Raw genomic sequence first — 20,012 nt, 5'->3', positions numbered from 1 at the left:
CTGTTTTGTATCTCATCAATTCCTGTCATACCAGCCCCCTACCTTAGGGGCATGCTGACTGTTAAGAAACCTGTAATTTCTGTCATATTTCAACAATAATTACCTCCATTGCTTTTCTATTTAACCCATGTCAATTTTGCTAATAAATGGACTCTAGGATTCTGGGACTCTAAGGACTCAGATTCTAGATTCACGCTAAGAGTCCCCTGGTGTCTTTTACTTCGTGTCACCCCTGTCGTGAGCGAGAAAGAACCAGCCTGTTACCTTTCCCCTGGAGGACACCCTGCCGGAGAAGGAGAGAGACACCCCGAAAAGACACTGTGGTTTCAGAGATGACAAACGTCTTATCTTGCTACCTTACCCACAGAGCCCCCCCCACCCCCAGCCCCAGCCAGCTTTGAGAATAAGGTAGTGGGTAATTCTAGCTAGATATATACCAGATGCAAAGCAACCCACAGTTCTCTGAGTATATAGCAATAGTATGTCACTTTGATATTGCTTCTCTTAGGCGGACGCTACCTTTTTTCTTGGCAGTGGCGGTGAATAGCACACTCACTGCCAGTCTGGATACAAAGAGGCCAAACACACAGCATGTGGGTCAAGGACCATTCTGTGAGAAAAAGAGGCTATGTCTTTATAGAAAATTCTACTTCTTTTCTTTTTTCTTTTTTCACCTGAAATACAGTGCTTTGCTATATTCTATTTTTAAAAAAAAGGTCCAAAGATAAGCCAACTTGAAGTGGAAAACATTTTGGAAAAATAAAAGTTTTCTTTTCTAAGAGATACTTAAAAAGATATGAAGCAGAAAGTGGACTTGAATTTCTAACTTCAATTTGAAATCACTCAGTTTTCTTTCAGGTCAAGCTGAAAGTTAAATACCTAAGGCTACTGTCTGTATTAGTGCTGGAACTAAGCTCTACAAAGCTATCATAATACTCATAGTGGAGAAATTCTGAGGTCAGGGGGTTAATAGTAACAACAAAGTAAATAACTCTTAGGAAGGAAGCTCAAACCTCCAGTTACACCTACGTCTTTGTCCTCCAAACCAGAATGTTTCTTTCATATGTGTCTCTTCATATGATTTTCTTCCTGACCTTTACTGTAAGAAGAACTGAAAGCTGAAGAATGCCTGCTTCTCACTTACTGAATTGCTAGAGTATCCAGAGTACAAAAAGAGGACAATAAGGGGGGAAAAAATATGACAAGGTGAAATCAATTGATCTACAAAACTCAGCTTAATACTGAGGTATACAATGGAGGCATTCCACAATACAGTCTTCTTCAGTATCCGTAAGACTCATTCTATGACCTTCAGATTAATACATATTGCTGGGCTAGCGTTGTGGGAGAGAGACCAGGAACTTGTGGTGGTGTGGTAGGTAATACAATTCTTTATTCATGTGGGAGCCCCAGAGTCGGGTGTGAGCACAGCAGGTTTAGCTACGTGGCACCAAACTGCAATGGTCGGCATCCTCCTCTGCACACCTGCCCTCCTCTAGGTCAGGACGCGGAAGAGAGGAAAACCAGAAACAGAAGTGGGTTTCATAGGATAAAACCTGAAGTGGCAAGTCGGAAATGGAAATGGCTAGGAAAGAGGGTGGAGAAAGGCAAAAGGCATGCTGGGAAGGTGGAAGCTTCCTTAGCAACTGTTGAGATGGTTTTAGCTGGTGGGATTAATGTTACCCTGCAGGCAGGGTGGGTCTTGAGATAGAAAGAAGACAGATCAAAGGAATGGCGGGGAATCTTTCAGGCAAAACAATGATTATGTAAATAGGCCATAGTGTCAGCAATGGTGGATGGAGCAGGGGCCCTGGCTGCCCAACAACATATAACATGAGTCAGATATATTGTCTCCTCTAGCCCAGTACTTTTCAGTTGCTATAGGCATATACGACAGAAGCAGACATGAACTTCGTAGTCTGACTGTTGACCACTACACGTTGACAAGTTGATATAAAAGTCATCAAAGCTTTACCCAATGTCTTGAGAGCTAATGGCTCAAAACCAGGTCATAGGCATGGCAAGGCAGACACTTCTACAGCTATCTCTCTAGCTATCTCTGGTGCAATATTTTCCAACAGTGTAAAATAATTCAGTGGAGATAGGATCATCTTTCTTAATAAATGGTGCTGGGACACAGTCTTATGCAAAAGTTAGCTTTCCAACCATTATTCTCACCATTCACTAAGTTAACTCAAATATGTGTGTATAAAAACAAAGACTCAAAATAATCTCATGGAAAATATTTTTAGAAAGTTAAAGTGCTTGTGATGTCTACTTAAATAGTGTTCATTTATTACATTTTTATTTTTAACTTATATAAACATAAAAGATTTATCATTAAGTTGTGTCAATCAACTATTGATTTTTGCCTAAAAAAAAAAGTCATACTTAAACATTGATTTGATAGAGACAGAGAGAAATTGAGAGGGAAGAAGGAGATAGAGAGGGAGCTGGGATGGGTGGTGGTGCATTTGGTTGACCTCAGCTCCTGCTCCCCACCTGCAGGGGGGAAGCTTCATTGAGTGGTCAAGCAGGTCTACAGGTGCCCAATTTTCTCCCTTGTTGTTAAAATTTCGGATGCTCTTGCCGGGCCGGCTAGCTTCACGGTGGTGAACAGAGACGCGGAGACAACGGCTGGGCAGGGCAGCTGTATTTCTTTATTCAGGAACAACGATTCACAAACTAAGACAAACTAATCACCAAACAGAACTCTGCTGTCTCTTTGCGGCGGCGCAAGCACTCTTTCTTTTTCTCTCGAACTCAGGAACCCTCTCCCTTACTCTCGAACTCAGAAACTCTCGCACCCTCGCACTCTCGAACTCCGGAACTCAGGAACTCAGTCACTGGGGAACTCAGGAACTCTGGCTAACTCTGGCACTCTCGAACTCAGGAACCCTCTCCCTTACTCTGGAACTCTGGAACTCTCTTACTGGGGAACCCTCTGAAACTCTCGGACTCCGGAACCCTCTCCCAGGGTCCCTTGGGGCGGGGCCAAGCAGGCCCGCGAAATTAACAGGACTCATCCAATTCTCTTGGAGGGGGAGGGCTAGAACAAGCCAATGTAAAGCATACGACACTCCCTCTCTATCTTACCCTCCTCTCTCAATGTCTCTCTGTCTTATCAAATGAGAGAGAGACAGAGAGAGAGAGAAAGAGACAGAGAAATAGACTAGGGGACTGATCCCTAATCCTCGAGCGTGCTAATGTGCGTGCTCTACTGAAGGCACCACTGCCCAACTACTCCATCCTGCCACCCCCATGCTCAGAGTTGTAAAGGAAGTCTCGAATCAAGATTAAAGTGAGGTAAGAAGGGCACCCGATGTGTGAAAATTTGACGCTTTTATTAATACTTTTAGGCATTTGCATAGCTCCCCTCAAATCCTTAGTGCCTCTCCTGCTTCCCCTCAGTCCTGGTCTAAGAAAATCAGAAGGAACCAGCAAAAGAAAATGAATGAAGGCAAACCAGAACTATAACTGTCAGGGCTTCTGAAGGAGAAGGAAGGGGGAAGAGAAAGTTGCAACAACACAGGGAGTTTGCCTCTCCCCACCTGTTGAGTTACCTATTGCCGCCATCTCCTGCTCTGTGCTATTGTTTAAGAAAACTGCCTAAGGGAAAGAGGGCTGAGTGACAAATCATCCCGTCAATCATTTCTTCATACTTCTAAGTGATTGTTATACTGTCTGTTAAGTAGACTCAGTGCTTATAAATACTGTTTTGGGCAGGCAGAGGTGTACCTGGGGAAGCACACAATAGTACTGAGCACAAGGACCCACACAAGGATTTGGGTTGGAGTCCCTGGCTTCCCACCTTCAGTAAGGACTCTACATAGTGGTGAAGCAGGTCTGCAGATCTTTCTCTCTCTATCTCCCCCTTCTCTCAATTTCTCTCTGTCCTGTCCAATAAAAATATGGGGAAAAAAAGGCTTCCAGGTACAGTGGATTTGTAGTGCCTGTACTGAGCCTGGAGGCAAACAAAAAAAAAGTAGATTGCTTTAAGGTTAGATGATTTTCAACTATCACCCCCCCCCACCCCATGCCACCATTTTCACTGCAAGAAATTAACGAAGAATTTAAGATAGCTCTTTGCTATACTTGTTTGTTGGTATCTTCTAATTCTGCTTTTAAAAACCCCTTCTGTTTCATTTGGTTTAAATCCCCCCTGCTTAACACTGCATTCTATTTACATAACCACTTCATTCTATTTACATAACCACTGTTAACAAGCACCACCCTCCCTCCAGGGCATTGGTTCAATCCCCACTGTTTCATGATATGTTTTTGCTCCACCCCCTCTCCCTGTCACACCCTGATCCTCTCCTTGTCACACTCTGATTGTCACCAGTCACTTTTCTCTCCACCCTCTCTATGTCACATCCTGTTTCCACTCTACTTGGCAAGTATATATAAAGACAGCATTGTGAGTTTTACAGTACCTTGAGTTTAGCTTAGCTCAGCTTAGATTGTGCTGCGTCCTGCATGAATAAAGTGATACTGCCTACAGCTCAACCATGAGTCCCTGGTCGTCTGTTACCCGCCCGTGAAGCCAGCCTGGCAAAAACAACATAACCCGTCGAAAACAACACTTGTTGAAATAATCTTTTCCTAATGGTTGAGACCAAATTGTAAAAGAACCAATATAGAAGGAGCAAACAGCTCAATAGCTGCATCATGAACTTTCTTAAAAGTTGATGCTGGGGGTTGGGAAGTAGCACATGGCTCAAAGCCACGAGGACTGGTGTCAGGATCCCGGTTCAAGCCCAGGGCTCCCTACCTGCAGGGGGTCTCTTCAGAAGCAGGTCTGCAGGTGTCTATCTTCCTCTCCCTCTCTCTGTCTTCCCCTCCTCTCTCCATTTCTCTCGCTCCTATCCAACAACAACAACAACAACAGCTCTGACAAGGATAATAATGATGACAACAACAAAGGCAACAAAATGGGAAAAATGGCCTCCAGGAGCAGTGGATTGATAGTACAGGCAGTGAGCCCCAGTAATAACCTTGGAGGCAAAAAAAAAAAAAAAAAGAAAAAAGTCAATGCTGAAAGTCCGATGCATTAATTGGGATACAGACTTACGTTAAAGCCTCTGAGTAATTATAATGAGGAGAGACTCCTAGAAACTTCTGGACTTCACCCATCACGGTAGCAGGATCAATTCTTAGCTGTTGTCCATCGATAATTAGCAACTAAACAAGCAAACAAACAGACAAAAAAGGATAATGCAAATTGAAAAAGCCTGCCCATGTCCAACAGTAACATTCTGCATTTTAAATGTATTCAGTGGGGGACCCTTGCTTTCACTCTTGTTAGATGTCACCTGGCCAGCCTCATGAATACTCTAGAAGAAGAAGTCAACCACGCTAATTCACTGTACTTGTGTTTGGCAATATGAGAAGGGCTACAGACATATGAAAACAAAACAAAACAAAAATTTCATTTGCAGGGGAGCAAGAAACCTGACACATGTGACTTCAAAATCACAAGTGGACAACAAGGTTGAAAGGAAAGAGATGAGTCCAGCTGGGATGGAAACACCATAGAGAGAGCAAAGGTTCTAAGAAGATAAGCTATGAGGAGACCAAGACCATCATTTTTCACATTCCCATTCAGAAATGCTGTACCAGAAAGCTTTTCTTTTTCTTTTTTTTTGTTTGTTTGGTTTTTATCATATATATATATATGATTATTTATTTATTCCCTTTTGTTGTCCTTGTTGTTATTGATGTCATCATTGTAGGACAGGACAGAGAGAAATAGAGGAGGGGAAGACAGAGACGGAGAGAGAAAGACAGACACCTGCAGACCTGCTTTACTGTCTGTGAAGTGACTCCCCCTGCGGGTGGAGAGCCGGGGGCTCGAACTGGGATCCTTATGCCAGTCCTTGCACTTTGCACCACGTGCACTTAGCCCGCTGCGCTACCACCCAACTCCCACCAGAAAACTTAAAAAAAATAATTTATAATTGGATAAAGATAGAGAGAAATTGAGTGGGGGTGGGGGAGATAGAGAGACAGAGAGACACCTGCAGGCCTGCTTTACCACTTGTGAAGCTTCCCCCCTGCAGATGGGGACCGGGGGTTTCAACCTGGGTCCTTATGCGCGGTAGTGTGTGCATTTATCTGGGTGCGCCATCACCCCCCCCCCCGTGTCTTTGTTCATATTTCCTCCATATTTCTAGGAGCACTGTCTAATAGAGATTTCTGTAAACATGGACATATTTTAGAGCTTAGATACTAACATGTATATATTGTGCATTTAAAATACGACTGAACTGGAGGCCGGGTGGTGGCACACCTGTTTGAGCGCAGATGTTACAATGCGTAAGGGCTCAGGTTTGAGCCCCGGGTCCCATCTACAGGGGGAAAGCTTTGCGAGTGGTGAAGCAGGACTGCAAGTGTCTCTCTGCCTCTCTCTCCCTCTCTGTCATCCCTTTCCCTCTTGATTTCTGGCTGTCTCTATCCAATAAATAAAAAAAAGATAATAAAAAATTAAAGAAATATGAATGTAACTGAAGATCTAAATACGGAACTCTCTAGAATTTTAAAATAACTGTACTTGCCACGGGTGGTGGCAGCTACCCTACTGGACAGTATAGTTCTAGACACAAAGGCCCACACCATGTCTGATGGGACCAAACTGTTTCATGAATTTCAGCACAAGGGGCTAATTTGTAACCTAGACTGTTGCCTAGAAAAGAGAGATGCAGGAAGCCAAGAAAAACACAAGACTTAATGAAAAATTCAGCAAGGTGGTTCAGAGTGAAATAATGGCACTTAATTAAGCACAACATAGGCCTTGTTTGGTTAAGAGGTCCTCAAGTACATTCTCAGAATAAGAATCAAGGAGGTGAAGCTTTCCATTCTCCACAATCCCATTCAAAAGTCACAACAGAAAACTTTTTGAGAAATACTTTGATAATCTATTTGGAGGAAAGAAGTCAGACTCCTGGAGAACTTGAACACGGAAGTTCTCCCACAGACTAACAGGAAGAATCCTCTTGTTACTATGGTATGGGGGTGACAGGGTGGGGTCGGGGGAGGGAGATAGAACAGTAAAAATAAAATGATGGCAGACCATGCTGCCTACGGTCTTCTTGCTTATACTCTTGCCATATTTCTAGGCAAGGAAAGTGTTAGAAGATCAAGCAAATGTAGAGTTGGAGGTTGATTTATTAAGGACAGTATACCTCTCAATGACTTAGTAATAATGACATATTGAATTTTGACACTAATGTGGATAGAAGGAGAATACTAAAAGGAAGTTGTCATTTTAAGCATATTTAGGACAGTAATGTAGCTGTTTTCAAAGCACAACAATTGACATTTAAGAATGCCTTTAAGAATACCATGAATGGGGAGTCGGGTGGTAGCGCAGCAGGTTAAGCGCAGGTGGTGCAAAGCACCAGGACAGGTGTAAGGATCCCGGTTCAAGCCCCCGGCTCCCCACCTGAGGGGAATCGCTTCACAGGCGGTGAAGCAGGTCTGCAGGTGTCTATCTTTCTCTCTCTCTCTCTGTCTTCCCCTCCTCTCTCCATTTCTCTCTGTCCTATCCAACAATGACAACATCAATAACAACAATAGTAATAACTACAACAATAAAACAACAAGGGCAACAAAAGGGAATAAATAAATAAATATTAAACAATTTAAAAAAAGAATAGCATGAATGTAAGAAACGTTAACATGTCATATAATAAAGGCAGTTCAGCAAAAAAAAAAAAAAAAAAGAAAAAGAAAAGAAAACAAAAGAAAAAGAAGAAGAAAGAAAATCAAGCAATAAGAATCATCCTGGGGCCTGGCAGTGATGCATCTGGTTAATCGTACACATTACAGTGCACAAGGACGAGGGTTCAAGCCCCCTGGCCCTCCCCTGCGGTGGTGGTGAGGGAAGCTTTGTGAACGGTGAAGCAGGGCTGCAGGTGTCTCTCTGTCTCTGTCTCTCTCTATCCCCCTCCCCTCTAAGTTTCTCTCTGTCCTACCAAATTAAATAAAGTTTGAAAAAAAGATATTTCATTATTAAAAAAAAAAGAATCATCTTGGAATATTTCTGAGAGTGGAATGTGAACATTTTCTTCCCCTATTAGTTGCCACCATCTCATCATTTACAAGAGAGAAGAGTTAGTACTGTTTTTTAATGAGTTGAAATTTCTTCTGGCCTAGAGGCAAATCATCAACCCAATGAGATTGGAACATGATGTAAGTTATTATTGCTCAATACCTGAACGGGCGGGAAATAAACAAGCCATCTCTCGATGTGGCTGGCATACCACCCTGGGACCAGACATCTCTTCTGTAATACTCGGAGCTCAGAGGGGGCACGGGACCCAGCCGAGATCACTTCATAGAAGCTAAACTTCAGAGCTGCAGGGTCTTCATGTGATCGCTGATGCTATGACGAGAAGGTAGATAATTAAACTCACTTGAACAAGAAGCATAAATAATTAAAAACCAACCTCTGTGACCAGTCTCCCAGCTAAAGGAAGGAGGGCCTCACTGCTGGAGAGTTCTTTGTTTTGCAATTAAATCAAGGATGGAAATGTTTGCTGGGAGCCTCAGGATTTAAAGCATATGCCTCTGGGGAAAAAGACTTTCCTGAGAACTTACTGGGGACAGGCTCGACTCTTATTGTTAGGCTTTTTAAAAATATTTATTTATTTTCCCTTTTGTTGCCCTTGTTGCTTTTTATTGTCATTACAGTTATTGTTGTAGTTATTATTGTTGATGTCATCATTGTTGGATAGGACAGAGAGAAATGGAAAGAGGAGGGGAAGACAGAGGGGGAGAAAAAGATAGACACCTGCAGATCTGCTTCACCACTTGTGAATCGACGCCCTTGCAGGTGGGGAGCTGGGGGCTCGAACCGGGATCCTTCCTCAGGTCCTTGCACTTTGCGCCTCGTGCGCTACCGCTCGACTCCCTATTGTTAGGCTTTCTAATTGACTCTACTCAGTCATTTCCTTAGAATGTCCATTTTATTCTTAGCAACCTTCTGAAAGCTTCACTAACGCCCTCCTTCTCGACCATAATAAGCCGACCCCTCATCACATCAGTCAATGTCCATAATGCTCATCTTCACTGGTCCTTCCACCTGGTTTTGCTCCATCTAGTGATTCAGTTTTAGATCAGAAAAACCCTATTGGCCATTTCCAACAGAGAAACTACTGACATGTACATTACCCCAAATCCACAGCGTTTATTAGAGACTACCTGGCATCTAAAAGTTGAGATTAGTTCACCTAATGGTCACTTTTGAGATGAATCAAAATCACTTATTGCACAGGAAATGTAGAAAGCGCCACTCCAAATAGGAAAGTGTTTCTTAATGGCTCTGGTTTGAGCCCAGGGGTTTAAGGAAATCAGCTTCCCCCTAAATTGACCAATACATATTCAAGTGTAGTGCTGGATTTGTGGATGTTTATCACATCTGGTTGAATAGCAAATTTGCTGCAATTGAGATTCAAATCACTGTGTCACAAACTCTAGGAGACTTTGTTAAGGACTGGGTTTGGCCACTGTGGGGCAATTTATTTGTAATATTAAGGAAGTTTTGTTAGCTAGCAGCCTTGAAACCTCCTTTCTCCCCCAGTAAATTCTCAAGTTTTCAGCGTCTAAGTGGTTGCCAAGCTCCATTTTTCTTCTTTCTTTTTGAGGCAATTAAAGTTTGCTTCTCTCTCTCTTACTCTCTCTCTCTCCTTCTCCAGAGACTTGGTGGAAAAATATAAAGGGCACAAAAATAAAGTCAGTCCATTTCTAATATATTGTATATTTTGATTTCAAGGGTGTCTCTAGCAGTTTGGTGTGAACAATTATAGTGGAAGTGTGGATTCTGCTGTGAACTCTGCAGATGGTATTAGTTCCTAATGCAGGCTGTTGTTAATAAGCCTATCTAAGATCCCATCTGCACCTGGTGACCTTTCCTAAGCCACTTTGGCCCAATCACAGAACCTCTCCTGACAATCTGTTCTTTTCGAGAACCTGGAAAACTACTTGCATTAAGTAGCAAAAGGACCCTGTGCTGAGAAACTGTATTCTCTGATATAAATAGGAAAACAACTATTTGAAAGACCATACCCAATGTGAGTAGACCACCCTCTTTCTGCTTGAGGACCTGGGGTCTTTACGTCATCTGTACACAGGGAAGTTTCAGATAAATAGTTTGGGACACACATTTCACATTTATCTTGACTTTATAGTTTCTGAGGAAATAGGACCTTTACTCACTGATTTCCAGTCCTGACCTGCTAATAACCACCCCCCCCCCTTTTAAAATCCATAACCTAGTGCATTCTGCCCATCAAAATACTGCCAGTTTCATACAAATTTCTCCCCTTACAAATCTTTCCCTTCCTTAAGGAAATACCCAATGTTTTCTTGGATGTCTGGGTTCCTCTACTGGAGCCAATTAATCTTCCTAACTTTCCCTGGGAGGTCTTTACCAGGTGGGGTACAAATGAATATGTCACATTACTCTCTAACTGATGATTCTATAACTTAACTGAAAGCAGCTTGAATTTAACATACAGATTTTAAAATTTATCTTCAAATCATCTCTTGCAAAAAGTGGTCTGTTATTGCAATGGTCTGATAAATGGGTGAACACACAAACATTAGGAAATTATTTTTGAAATCACAAAAGTAAACAGTGATGACTAAGAATTCCAGAGAGGTTAAAGACAGCGACTTTATTAATTCTGTTGTTTGTTTCCTTTCAACCATTTTTCCTTCCTTCTTTCCTTCCTTCCTTCCTTCCTTCCTTCCTTCCTTCCTTCTGTTCTTTCATTTCTCTCTCTCCCTCTCCTTTCTCTCTCTCTTCCCCTTCCTCCTCCACTCTTTCTTCTTTCTTTCTTTCTTTCTCCCTTTCTTTCTTTCTTTCTTCCTTTCTTTCTTTTTTCTTCTTTCTTTGTTTCTTTCTCTCTTTCTTCCTTTCACCAGTGCATTGCTTAGCTCTGGTTTATGGTGGTTTGGGTGATTGAACTTGGGACCTGGAAGCCTCGGGCATGAGAGTCTGTTTGCATAACCATTATGTTATCTCCCCTGCCCAAATTCTGTTGTTCTCATATTTAATGATCATTGCTTTTTTATTGAAATTTTCTATTAGGTGCTGTCACTGGGATAGGATATTTTCTGTTCTTATAATTATTTGTTTTTGAGAAAGAGAGAGAGAGAGAGAGCAGAGTACTGTGCATCTCTGCTCATCAATTGTTCTCTGAGAACAATTGACCTGGGCACCTGTAAAGGTCATGAAAGTTTAATGCATAGCTACTTCACTACGTCATCAACTCTGGTTATTTCCTATTTAAAAAATAGATTATTAATGAAAACAATGTATTTGTTACATAAATATGGATATATGTCTGTTAAATTACTTCAGAGTGATTGTTTCTGTTCTTGCCAACATCAGCATATAAATAGCAGGGAGTTTGTGTGTGAAAGAAGTCCAGAGCAGGGTTAGACTAGCTGGGCTGACAGGGATCTTATATGTGCTACTAAGTTATTTCTTTACTATAAACAGTCATTTGTGCTGTTTTGGGTCACATTTGACCAAAGGCTTGTTTTTATAAAGTTTTATTGGAACACAACCATACTTATTCAAGTACCATATTCTCTCTGGCTGCTTTTGATGGTGAACTTGCAGCAGAGACTAACTGTGACTTGCAAAGCCTGAATAATTTATTCTCTGTTTCTGTAATTTATTTTGTAAGGAATCATATTACTCATCAATAAAATCAAGATGATATTAATAGCAGCATAACTCAGGTTTTAGATGAAAATGATCTTAAACTTCTGACATTTTACTTTTTTTTTTTTTTGCCTCCAGGGTTATTGCTGAGGCTTGGTGCCTGCACTACGAATCCACTGCTCCTGGAGGCCATTTTTTCCCCTTTTGTTGCCCTTGTTGTTTTATCATTGTTGTGGTTGGTTATTGTTGTTGTTGTTGTTGTTGGATAGGACAGAGAGAAATTGAGAGAGAAGGGGAGACAGGGGGGGAAGAGAAAGACAGACACCTGCAGACCTGCTTCACCTACTGTGAAGTGACTCCCCTGCAGGTGGGGAGCTGGTGGCTCGAACCGGGACCCTTATGCTGGTCCTTGTGCTTTGCGCCACGTGAGCTTAACTTGCTGTGCTACCACCTAACTCCTCTGACATTTTACTTTTAAAAACACATGTGTAGTAGCACAAGTACACACTTTCATTAAAAAAAAAAACATAACTGACTGTCTTCATTGCAGAATATGTTTTGTTAAATCAATTTGTTAAATAAACATAGAATTAAGAAGTGCTTCAGTAATAAGTAATAGCCAAAACCCGGAAGCAACCCAGATGTCCAACAACAGATGAGTGGCTGAGTAAATTGTGGTCTATATACACAATAGAATACTATTCAGCTATTGAAAGTGGTGAATTTACCTTCTTCACCCCAACTTGGATGGAGCTTGAAGGAATCATGCTAAGTAAGTCAGAAAGAGAAGGATGAATATGGAATGATCTCACTCATAGACAAAAGTTGAAAAATAAGAACAGAAGGGAAAACACTAAGCAGAACTTGGATTGGAGTTGGTGTATTGCACCAAAGTAAAGGACTCTGGGTTGTGGTGAGTGGAGGGTTCAGGGCCTGAAACATGCCAGCAGAGGAGGACCTAGTGGGTGTTGAATTGTTATTTGAAAAACTGGGAAATGTTATGACACATGTACAAACTATTTTATTTTACTATTGACTGTAAACCATTCATCCCCCAATAAAGGGATTAAAAAAAAGCGCTTCAGCAGAGTGCTAATTTCTCCATGAATACACAGAGAAAAATGTATGTACTTTTCTGCAGGGATTTAATTAGTAAATCTTCCTGTTTGTTAAACCTGAGGTGGTGACAGTAGAAATGATTCTCCACTTTCCAGATTCCCCTTCCACTGTTTGGATTTGATCTGTGTCTTTCTTCCTTACCTGGTACCAGGAGTATGCTCGGTCTGATGGGTCTATAAGGATGGTAATGATCTTAGCTTTGGGGACCAGAGAAGCTGCTCTTTTTGGGGCTTCCTCTGAGTGGAAGTAATTGGCACTCTTCTCAAACAGAAAATCAGTGGTGACATTAGATGGAACTGGAAAGAAATCCATATACCTAGAAAAGAAATGCATATATATATATATATATATATATATATATATATATATTTTTTTTTTTTTTTCAAAGTAAGGCTCTTGGTTTTTACTCATATCCTGGTAACTGAAGATGTCAAAGGTGTCACACAATTCATTTCCTGAACAAAATCTCTTTTCTTTAAGGCAGTTGTCTCACAGAGTTAGCAAGAGAACATTGCACAGAATGTTAATAATGCACTGTGAAGATCTTTTTCTAAATGTATTTTCTTTTTGTTTAGATTATTTTCTGGAAAAAGAAATATGACAGGTAACAAAAATGTAGAGTGATGGGCTGGGGAGACAGCATAATGCTTATGCAAAAAGACATTCATGCTTGATGCTCTGAGGTCCTAGGTTTAATCCCTAGCACCACTATAAACCAGAGCTGACCAGTGCTCTGGTATTTCTATCTCTCTCTCATTAAAATAAAATAAAATAGAATATTAAAAAAGAAAATATGTAGAGTGATAATCAGTACAACCGTATAAAATATATGTAAGTGCTGATATATTTCATAGAAAAAAAAGTGTTAGGACTCAACCAAGAAAGAGATTAGATCAAAAAGGCTATATCTTCAGTTCAAAGTCACTTAAAAAGGGTTTAGATAAAACATTTTTTTACTTCATCACAAGTAAAATACTTTTATCACCAGTAATATGTCATACTAATGTTATGCCCAAAAGTACAATATCAAAATGCAGACTAGACATAGTGCAGATACTGCTTATTACACACAGTCATTTATATTTATTAGGATAATTGCAAAAGTTTTGAAAGTATGTACATATTCCTAAGTACAAAAATCCTGTCATACTTCTGGAGGCCAGTTCCTATATTTTTGAGAATGGAAACTGCTATGGGTGTGAACATGTGAATTCTTATAGTTTCAAGCACAAATATGTAGAACATAGTGAATTCTGTGTGGAGTCTCACTGTCCAAAAGTTGGAGAACAACTAACTTAGCATAGGACAGTAGCTAGCTGTGAAGCACTGAGAACAGCCTTTCAGAGGAAAAGTGGGTCTTTTTTTTTTTTTTTGCCTCCAGGCTTATTGCTGGGGCTCGGTGCCTGCACCATGAATCCACCGATCCTGGAGGCCTTTTTTTTTTTTTTCTTCCCCCTTTTGTTGCCCCTGATGTTGCAGCCTTGTTGTGGTTACCATTGTTGTTGTTGATGTCGTTTTTGTTGTTGGATAGGACAGAGAGACATGGAGAGAGGAGGGGAAGACAGAGAGGGGGAGAGTAATACAGACACTTGCAGACACTGCTTCACAACCTGTAAAGCGACTCCCCTGCAGGTGGGGAGCTGGGGACTCGAACCGGGATCCCTACGCCGGGTCCTTGCGCTTTGTGCCACGTGCGCTCAACTTGCTGCGCCACCGCCTGACCCCCAAAGTGGGTCTTTTAATAGAGAACATGCAAACTTAACTTCTTTTTTTTTTTTTGACTCCAGTGTTATCACTGACTGGGGCTCAGTGCAGGCACTACCAATACTCTGCTCCTGGTGGCCATATTTTTTTTCCCCATTATTGTTGTTGCTGCTGGATAGGACAGAGAGAAATGGAGAGCAGAGGGGAATACAGAGAAGGGGAGAGAAAGATAGACACCAGCAGCTCTGCTTCGCCGCTTGCGAAGTGACCTCTGCCACCCCCAGCAGATGGGAAGCCAGAGACTCGAACTGGTATTCTTGGCGCTTTGCACTATGTGCGCTTAACCGGTACTGTTGGCTACTGCCCCGCCTGCAATCCCAACGTCTAAGGCTTTTTGTATTCGATAACAACGGGCTCATGTTTCACCTCTGCCTCTTCCAATTCATAAGCCACTGTGAGTTTGGGCTCCAAAGACAAGATCGTTCATATTTACTGAACAACAATTACTAACACTTATTTATGCAGTGGCTTTCTTTCTTTCTTTCTTTCTTTTAAAAAATATTTATTCCCTTTTGTTGCCCTTGTTGTTCTATTGTTGTAGTTATCGTTGTTGGATAGGACAGATAGAAATGGAGAGAGGAGGGGAAGATAGAGAGGGGGGAGAGAAAGACAGACACCTACAGACCTGCTTCACCGCCTGTGAGGTGACCCTCCCCTGCAGGTGGGGAGCTGGGGGCTCGAACGGGGATCCTTACTGCTGGTTCTTGTGCTTTGCACCACATGCACTTAACCCTCCGTGCTACCACTTGACCTCCCATCCTTTTATTTATTTATTTTTAAAATTTTATTTATTATTATTACTATTATTTTAAAATTTATTTCATTATATTTATTCCCTTTTGTTGCCCTTGTTGTAGTAATTATTATTGATGTTGACGTTGTTGGACAGGACCGAGAGAAATGGAGAGAGGAGGGGAAGACAGAGAGGGGGAGAGAAAGATAAGACACCTGCAGACCTGCTTCACCGCCTGTGAAGCGACTCCCCAGCAGGTTAGGCCGGCTCTTGCGCTTTGCACCACGTGCGCTTAACCCGCTGCGCTACCGCCCGACTCCTTATTTATTGTTATGGAATAGAGACAGAGAGAAATACAGAGGGACGGGGAGGTAGAGAAGGGATGAGAATGAGAGACACCTGCAGCCCTGCTTCACCCCTTGTGAAGCTTCGCCCCTGCAGGTGGGGACCAGGGGCTGTGTCCTCGTGAACCATAATGTGTGCGCGCTTAGCCAGGTGAGCCACTGCCTGGCCCCTCTGGCATCTTTTTAAAGGGAAACAAATACATCATCATTTCTGAAAAGTTTGTTCTGCTCTCTGTTCCAAAGTCTGTTTTATTTACATGAAGTGCTAAATTAAGAAGACTTTGCAATATAACATAGGCACTGGTCTTAGGGTGCTAAGTGCCTAGTGGCAGCTCATTTGGTAGAAGTTTATCTCAAACTTGTTTATTCTGATCAAGCCTCTGAAAAACCACAAAAGGAGGAGGAAGAGGGAGAACTACTGAAATGGGTTGCCTTTTAGTTTTTGAGGATTTTTTTTTTCACCATCCCAGCAACCTTTTGTGCCTGAGGCAGGGTGAGTGGCAAAAATGTCCTCATGTAATTCTGAATCTTGGACCTACTATGTGTCTATTTTGCCTAGACTCAGAGGTTCACAGAGAAAACAGAACTTAGTTTTTATTTGCCTGCTTGCCCACGGTATGCTAACACATGAGTGGTACCCATAGACAGTTGGAAAGTGCTTCATGAATAAGCAAATGGAATTCAGTTTCGTATTTCTAGGGAGGAAATTGGTCCAGATTTGGGGAATATGAATTCAGGTTATCTGAAGTGAGTATACTAGAGCATTCTTTTTGTTTGTTTGTTTGTTTTTTAATATATTTATTTATTTTCCCTCTTGTTGCCCTTTTTTTATTGTTGTTGTAGTTATTATTGTTGTTGTTATTGATGCCATTGTTGTTAGGATGCCACGTGCGCTTAACCCACTGCACTACTGCCTGACTCCCAGAGCATTCTTTTTTTTTAAAAAAAATTGATTTATTATTGGATAGAGACAGAGAAATTAATAAGGGGGAAGATAGAAAGGGAGAGACACCTGCAGCCCTGCTTCACTACTCATGAAACTTTCCCCTCACAGGTAGGGACCAGGGGCTTGAACCTGAATCCCTATGCACTGTAGTGTGAGCACTTAGCCAGGAGCACCACCACCTGGCCCCATATTATACCAATATTAATATCTGTATTAGAGTATTCTAATGATTTTGGGCTTAAAAGTGAATGCTGGCCTCACCAAATCTTTGCTACTCCCTGACACGTTAGCCCCCCCCTTTTTTAAAAAAGATTTTATTTATTTATTAATGAGAAAGATAGGAGAGAGAGAAAGAACCAGACATCACTCTGGTACATCTGCTGCCGGGGATTGAACTCAGGACCTCATGCTTGAAAGTCTAGTGCTTTTAGCTACTGCACCACCTCCTGGACCACTCCTTTTTTTTTTTTTAACCTAAAAGATGTTTTTTTTTTTTTTTTTTCAATACTCCAAATTTATTTGTTACTTGAGTTGACCATGGCAATTTCTCAGTTACTTTGCTTTAAACCAGATTAAGACATTTAGAGGTTCTAAGGTGCTAACAGTATATTATGGTTCTCCATACATCACTCCAACCCTACAAACATCCCCAGATAATTGAAAAACACCACCAGACCATAACATAGAAGCCTTAAATGTGAGCATGAAGTAAATAGTTGTTTTATACCTTCTTAATGCAAATTTTGGCTCTTTAAATATTTTTAAAAATATTTATTTATTCCCTTTTGTTGCCCTTGGTTTTGTTTTTTTTTTTTTAATTGTTGTAGTTGTTGATGTCGTCGTTGTTGGATAGGACAGAGAGAATTGGAGAGAGGAGGGGAAGACAGAGAGAGGGAGAGAAAGACAGACACCTGCAGACCTGCTTCACCGCTTGTGGAGCGACTCCCCTACAGGTGGGGAGCCGGGGGCTTGAACCAGGATCCTTACACCGGTTCTTGCGTTTTGTGCCACCTGTGCTTAAACCGCTGTACTACTGCCCGACTCCCTTCTCCTCTACTTTTAAAGCAAGCTGTAGTCACTGCCTTTGGTCTTGCTCTTTTAAAAATTCTATTGTGCTTTTAAATTTTTTTATTATTATCTTTATTTACTTGGTAGAGACAGCCAGAAATTGAGAGGACAGGGAGAGATAGGGAGAGAGACAGAGAGACACCTGCCGCTCTGCTTCACCACTTGCAAAGTTTTCCCCTTGCAGGTGGGGACTGGAGGCTAGAACCCGGGTCCTTGCTCATTGTAACATGTGCACTCAACCAAGTGCACCACCACCCAGACCCTCATTCTATTGTGTAGAGGTATATATAATTTGTCAGTGGTCATGTAATAGCTGACATACTTGATGATTTCTTGATTCCAGATGTTATTTAACCTTGCATGCTTACTATTTATTGTACTAAAGAATTAGCAGATGATAACTATAATATATATAAATTCCAAGACATGCTCAACTTTACTCAGCCCCTTTCATGTTCCATTTACTACCTATATGCAATTATTGAGAGGATTATAAATTATAAAACTGAGATGATGCAGTCTGACACAGAGCTAACAAGACAATCAGTGCTATAATTCATGTGAAATATTCGTATGCAAACTCTAGAACTACTCTAAAAATTCCACTTTTTAAAATCACTTCTTCCTAGAACTATAACTTGACAACAAGGCTTTTAGACACAGTTTATGATGAACATGTTAGTGTTTTACATGTTCTCTTTCTCTTCCATTACTGAATTACATTTCAGTTTTTTTTTTTACTTTAAATTTTAACTGAATCATTTTCTTCAGAAGGTGCTGTATTTCCAATTTTAGTTCAAAGGCTGAAAATTAAATTTTGTACGTCGTTGATAACCCTTTATACCTTTCATTATCTTGAAATATATACATATATATATATATATTTACACATACCTATTTCTATCTTTTATGTTAAAGTGAAGTAGAAAGTTATACTTGTGAACAGTATTATCACTTTAATGCAAAGTGCACAAGGAGAGAAAGCTATGCAGGTCTTTTCTTTAGAGAGGAATAACATTCCCGAGTGTTACAGTGTTTTTCTGATTTCATGTTTGTAATCATCATCACAAATATTTAGTGCAGATGGAAATAACGTGTGGGCCTCTGGAGAAGATGAGTGCCTTTACAGACTGGGCAAAGTTTGCTGTGAATTCTTTTCTAAAATTTTACATACTTATTTATTATTGGAAAAAGACAGAAATTGAGAGGAGAGGGGGCAATAGAGAGGGGAGGAGGCAGAGAGACAACTGCAGTCCTGCTTTACCACTTGTGAAGCTTCTCCCCTGCAGGTGGGGACTGGGGGCTTGAACCTGGGTCCTTGTGGATTGTCATATGTGTGCTCCACCAGGTGTGCTACCACCTGGCCCCATTTCTTTGCTCCTTCATGTTATGCATTCTGTTTCTAAGGCACTGAGGTTGACTTCTATTTGTGGCCGCAGACATAGGTGTTTATAAATAGTCATGTGGATTTTATGCTGTGCACAGTACATATACTTTTAGATTTATACTAATAACCCATCTTACCAATCAATCCCCCTGTGGTAGTTATTTCTATTAAAGAACTGTACCTCCTCAAAGGTTTTTGGGCTGGGGGAGTTACTAAGGATGGAAGGATGCATAACCAGGAACAAATACAAAGCAGTGGTACCTGAAAAGACAATGGGGAGTTTAGGTATTAGTTCAGTGTAAATATAGTCTCTTACCTTGAGCATTTCAAAGTACTTAATCAACTAAGTATGATGACAAAGGCAAAAATATTTTGTGAATTTTCCTTGAATTAAATTGAAGAGATAACCAGAACTTTCAAAAGCCAATTCTGAAAAATGGAGACAATGTGATTGGAGAAGTGGTCTGCTTCAAGGACTGGGATCTAACTTTGGATTCAGCTTCTTCACTGATTTGGTGTGATTTCAGCTTTTGGCTTTTTCTCATCTTGACTTTATCAGTGGAAGATCACCTACCTGGATTATTTCAGAGACTTTCTCTGAGGGCGAAGATACATATCGTACCTGAAGATGTTTTGATATTAGTTAAGAATCAGATAGAAGAACATACCATTATTTAATATAAACATTTTTACATTACCAGCATCCATCCCTGGATTATCCAAGAAAGTTCTCAAGGAGGCCTATGAATGCTTACAAAATCAAAGGCAGAATTTGATATTTCACAAATTTAAATTTGAATGTACTTATTTGTAAACGTGAGTGCAAAAATAGTTCAATGACTGCTTTTGGAAAAAAAGGATTTTTAGAAGATAAAATCGAGAAATCAATTCATTTTACAACAGCAACAAAAATAGTAAAATATCTAGGAATAAACCAAACCAAAGAAGTGAAAGACTTGTATACTGAAAATTAT

General features: G+C 40.8%; 1 protein-coding gene across 3 annotated transcripts in view; it reads right to left on the bottom strand.

Moving 5' to 3' along the window:
• Positions 1 to 20,012, bottom strand: part of LOC103115692 (bifunctional heparan sulfate N-deacetylase/N-sulfotransferase 3) — a 230,622-nt gene that overhangs the window by 17,799 nt on the left and 192,811 nt on the right. For all 3 annotated transcript variants that reach the window (XM_060177023.1, XM_060177028.1, XM_060177040.1), the window contains exons 9-12: positions 19,176 to 19,299; positions 12,938 to 13,112; positions 8,216 to 8,386; positions 5,075 to 5,184 (exon numbers count right to left, since the gene is read on the bottom strand). In XM_060177023.1, the coding sequence (XP_060033006.1) occupies positions 5,075 to 5,184; positions 8,216 to 8,386; positions 12,938 to 13,112; positions 19,176 to 19,299 (580 nt within the window). The remainder of the gene's footprint in view (positions 1 to 5,074; positions 5,185 to 8,215; positions 8,387 to 12,937; positions 13,113 to 19,175; positions 19,300 to 20,012) is intronic.

Source organism: Erinaceus europaeus, chromosome 2 (assembly GCF_950295315.1).
Source record: "Erinaceus europaeus chromosome 2, mEriEur2.1, whole genome shotgun sequence".
Lineage (NCBI taxonomy): Eukaryota > Metazoa > Chordata > Mammalia > Eulipotyphla > Erinaceidae > Erinaceus > Erinaceus europaeus.
This window is presented reverse-complemented; position numbering and strand designations above follow the sequence as displayed.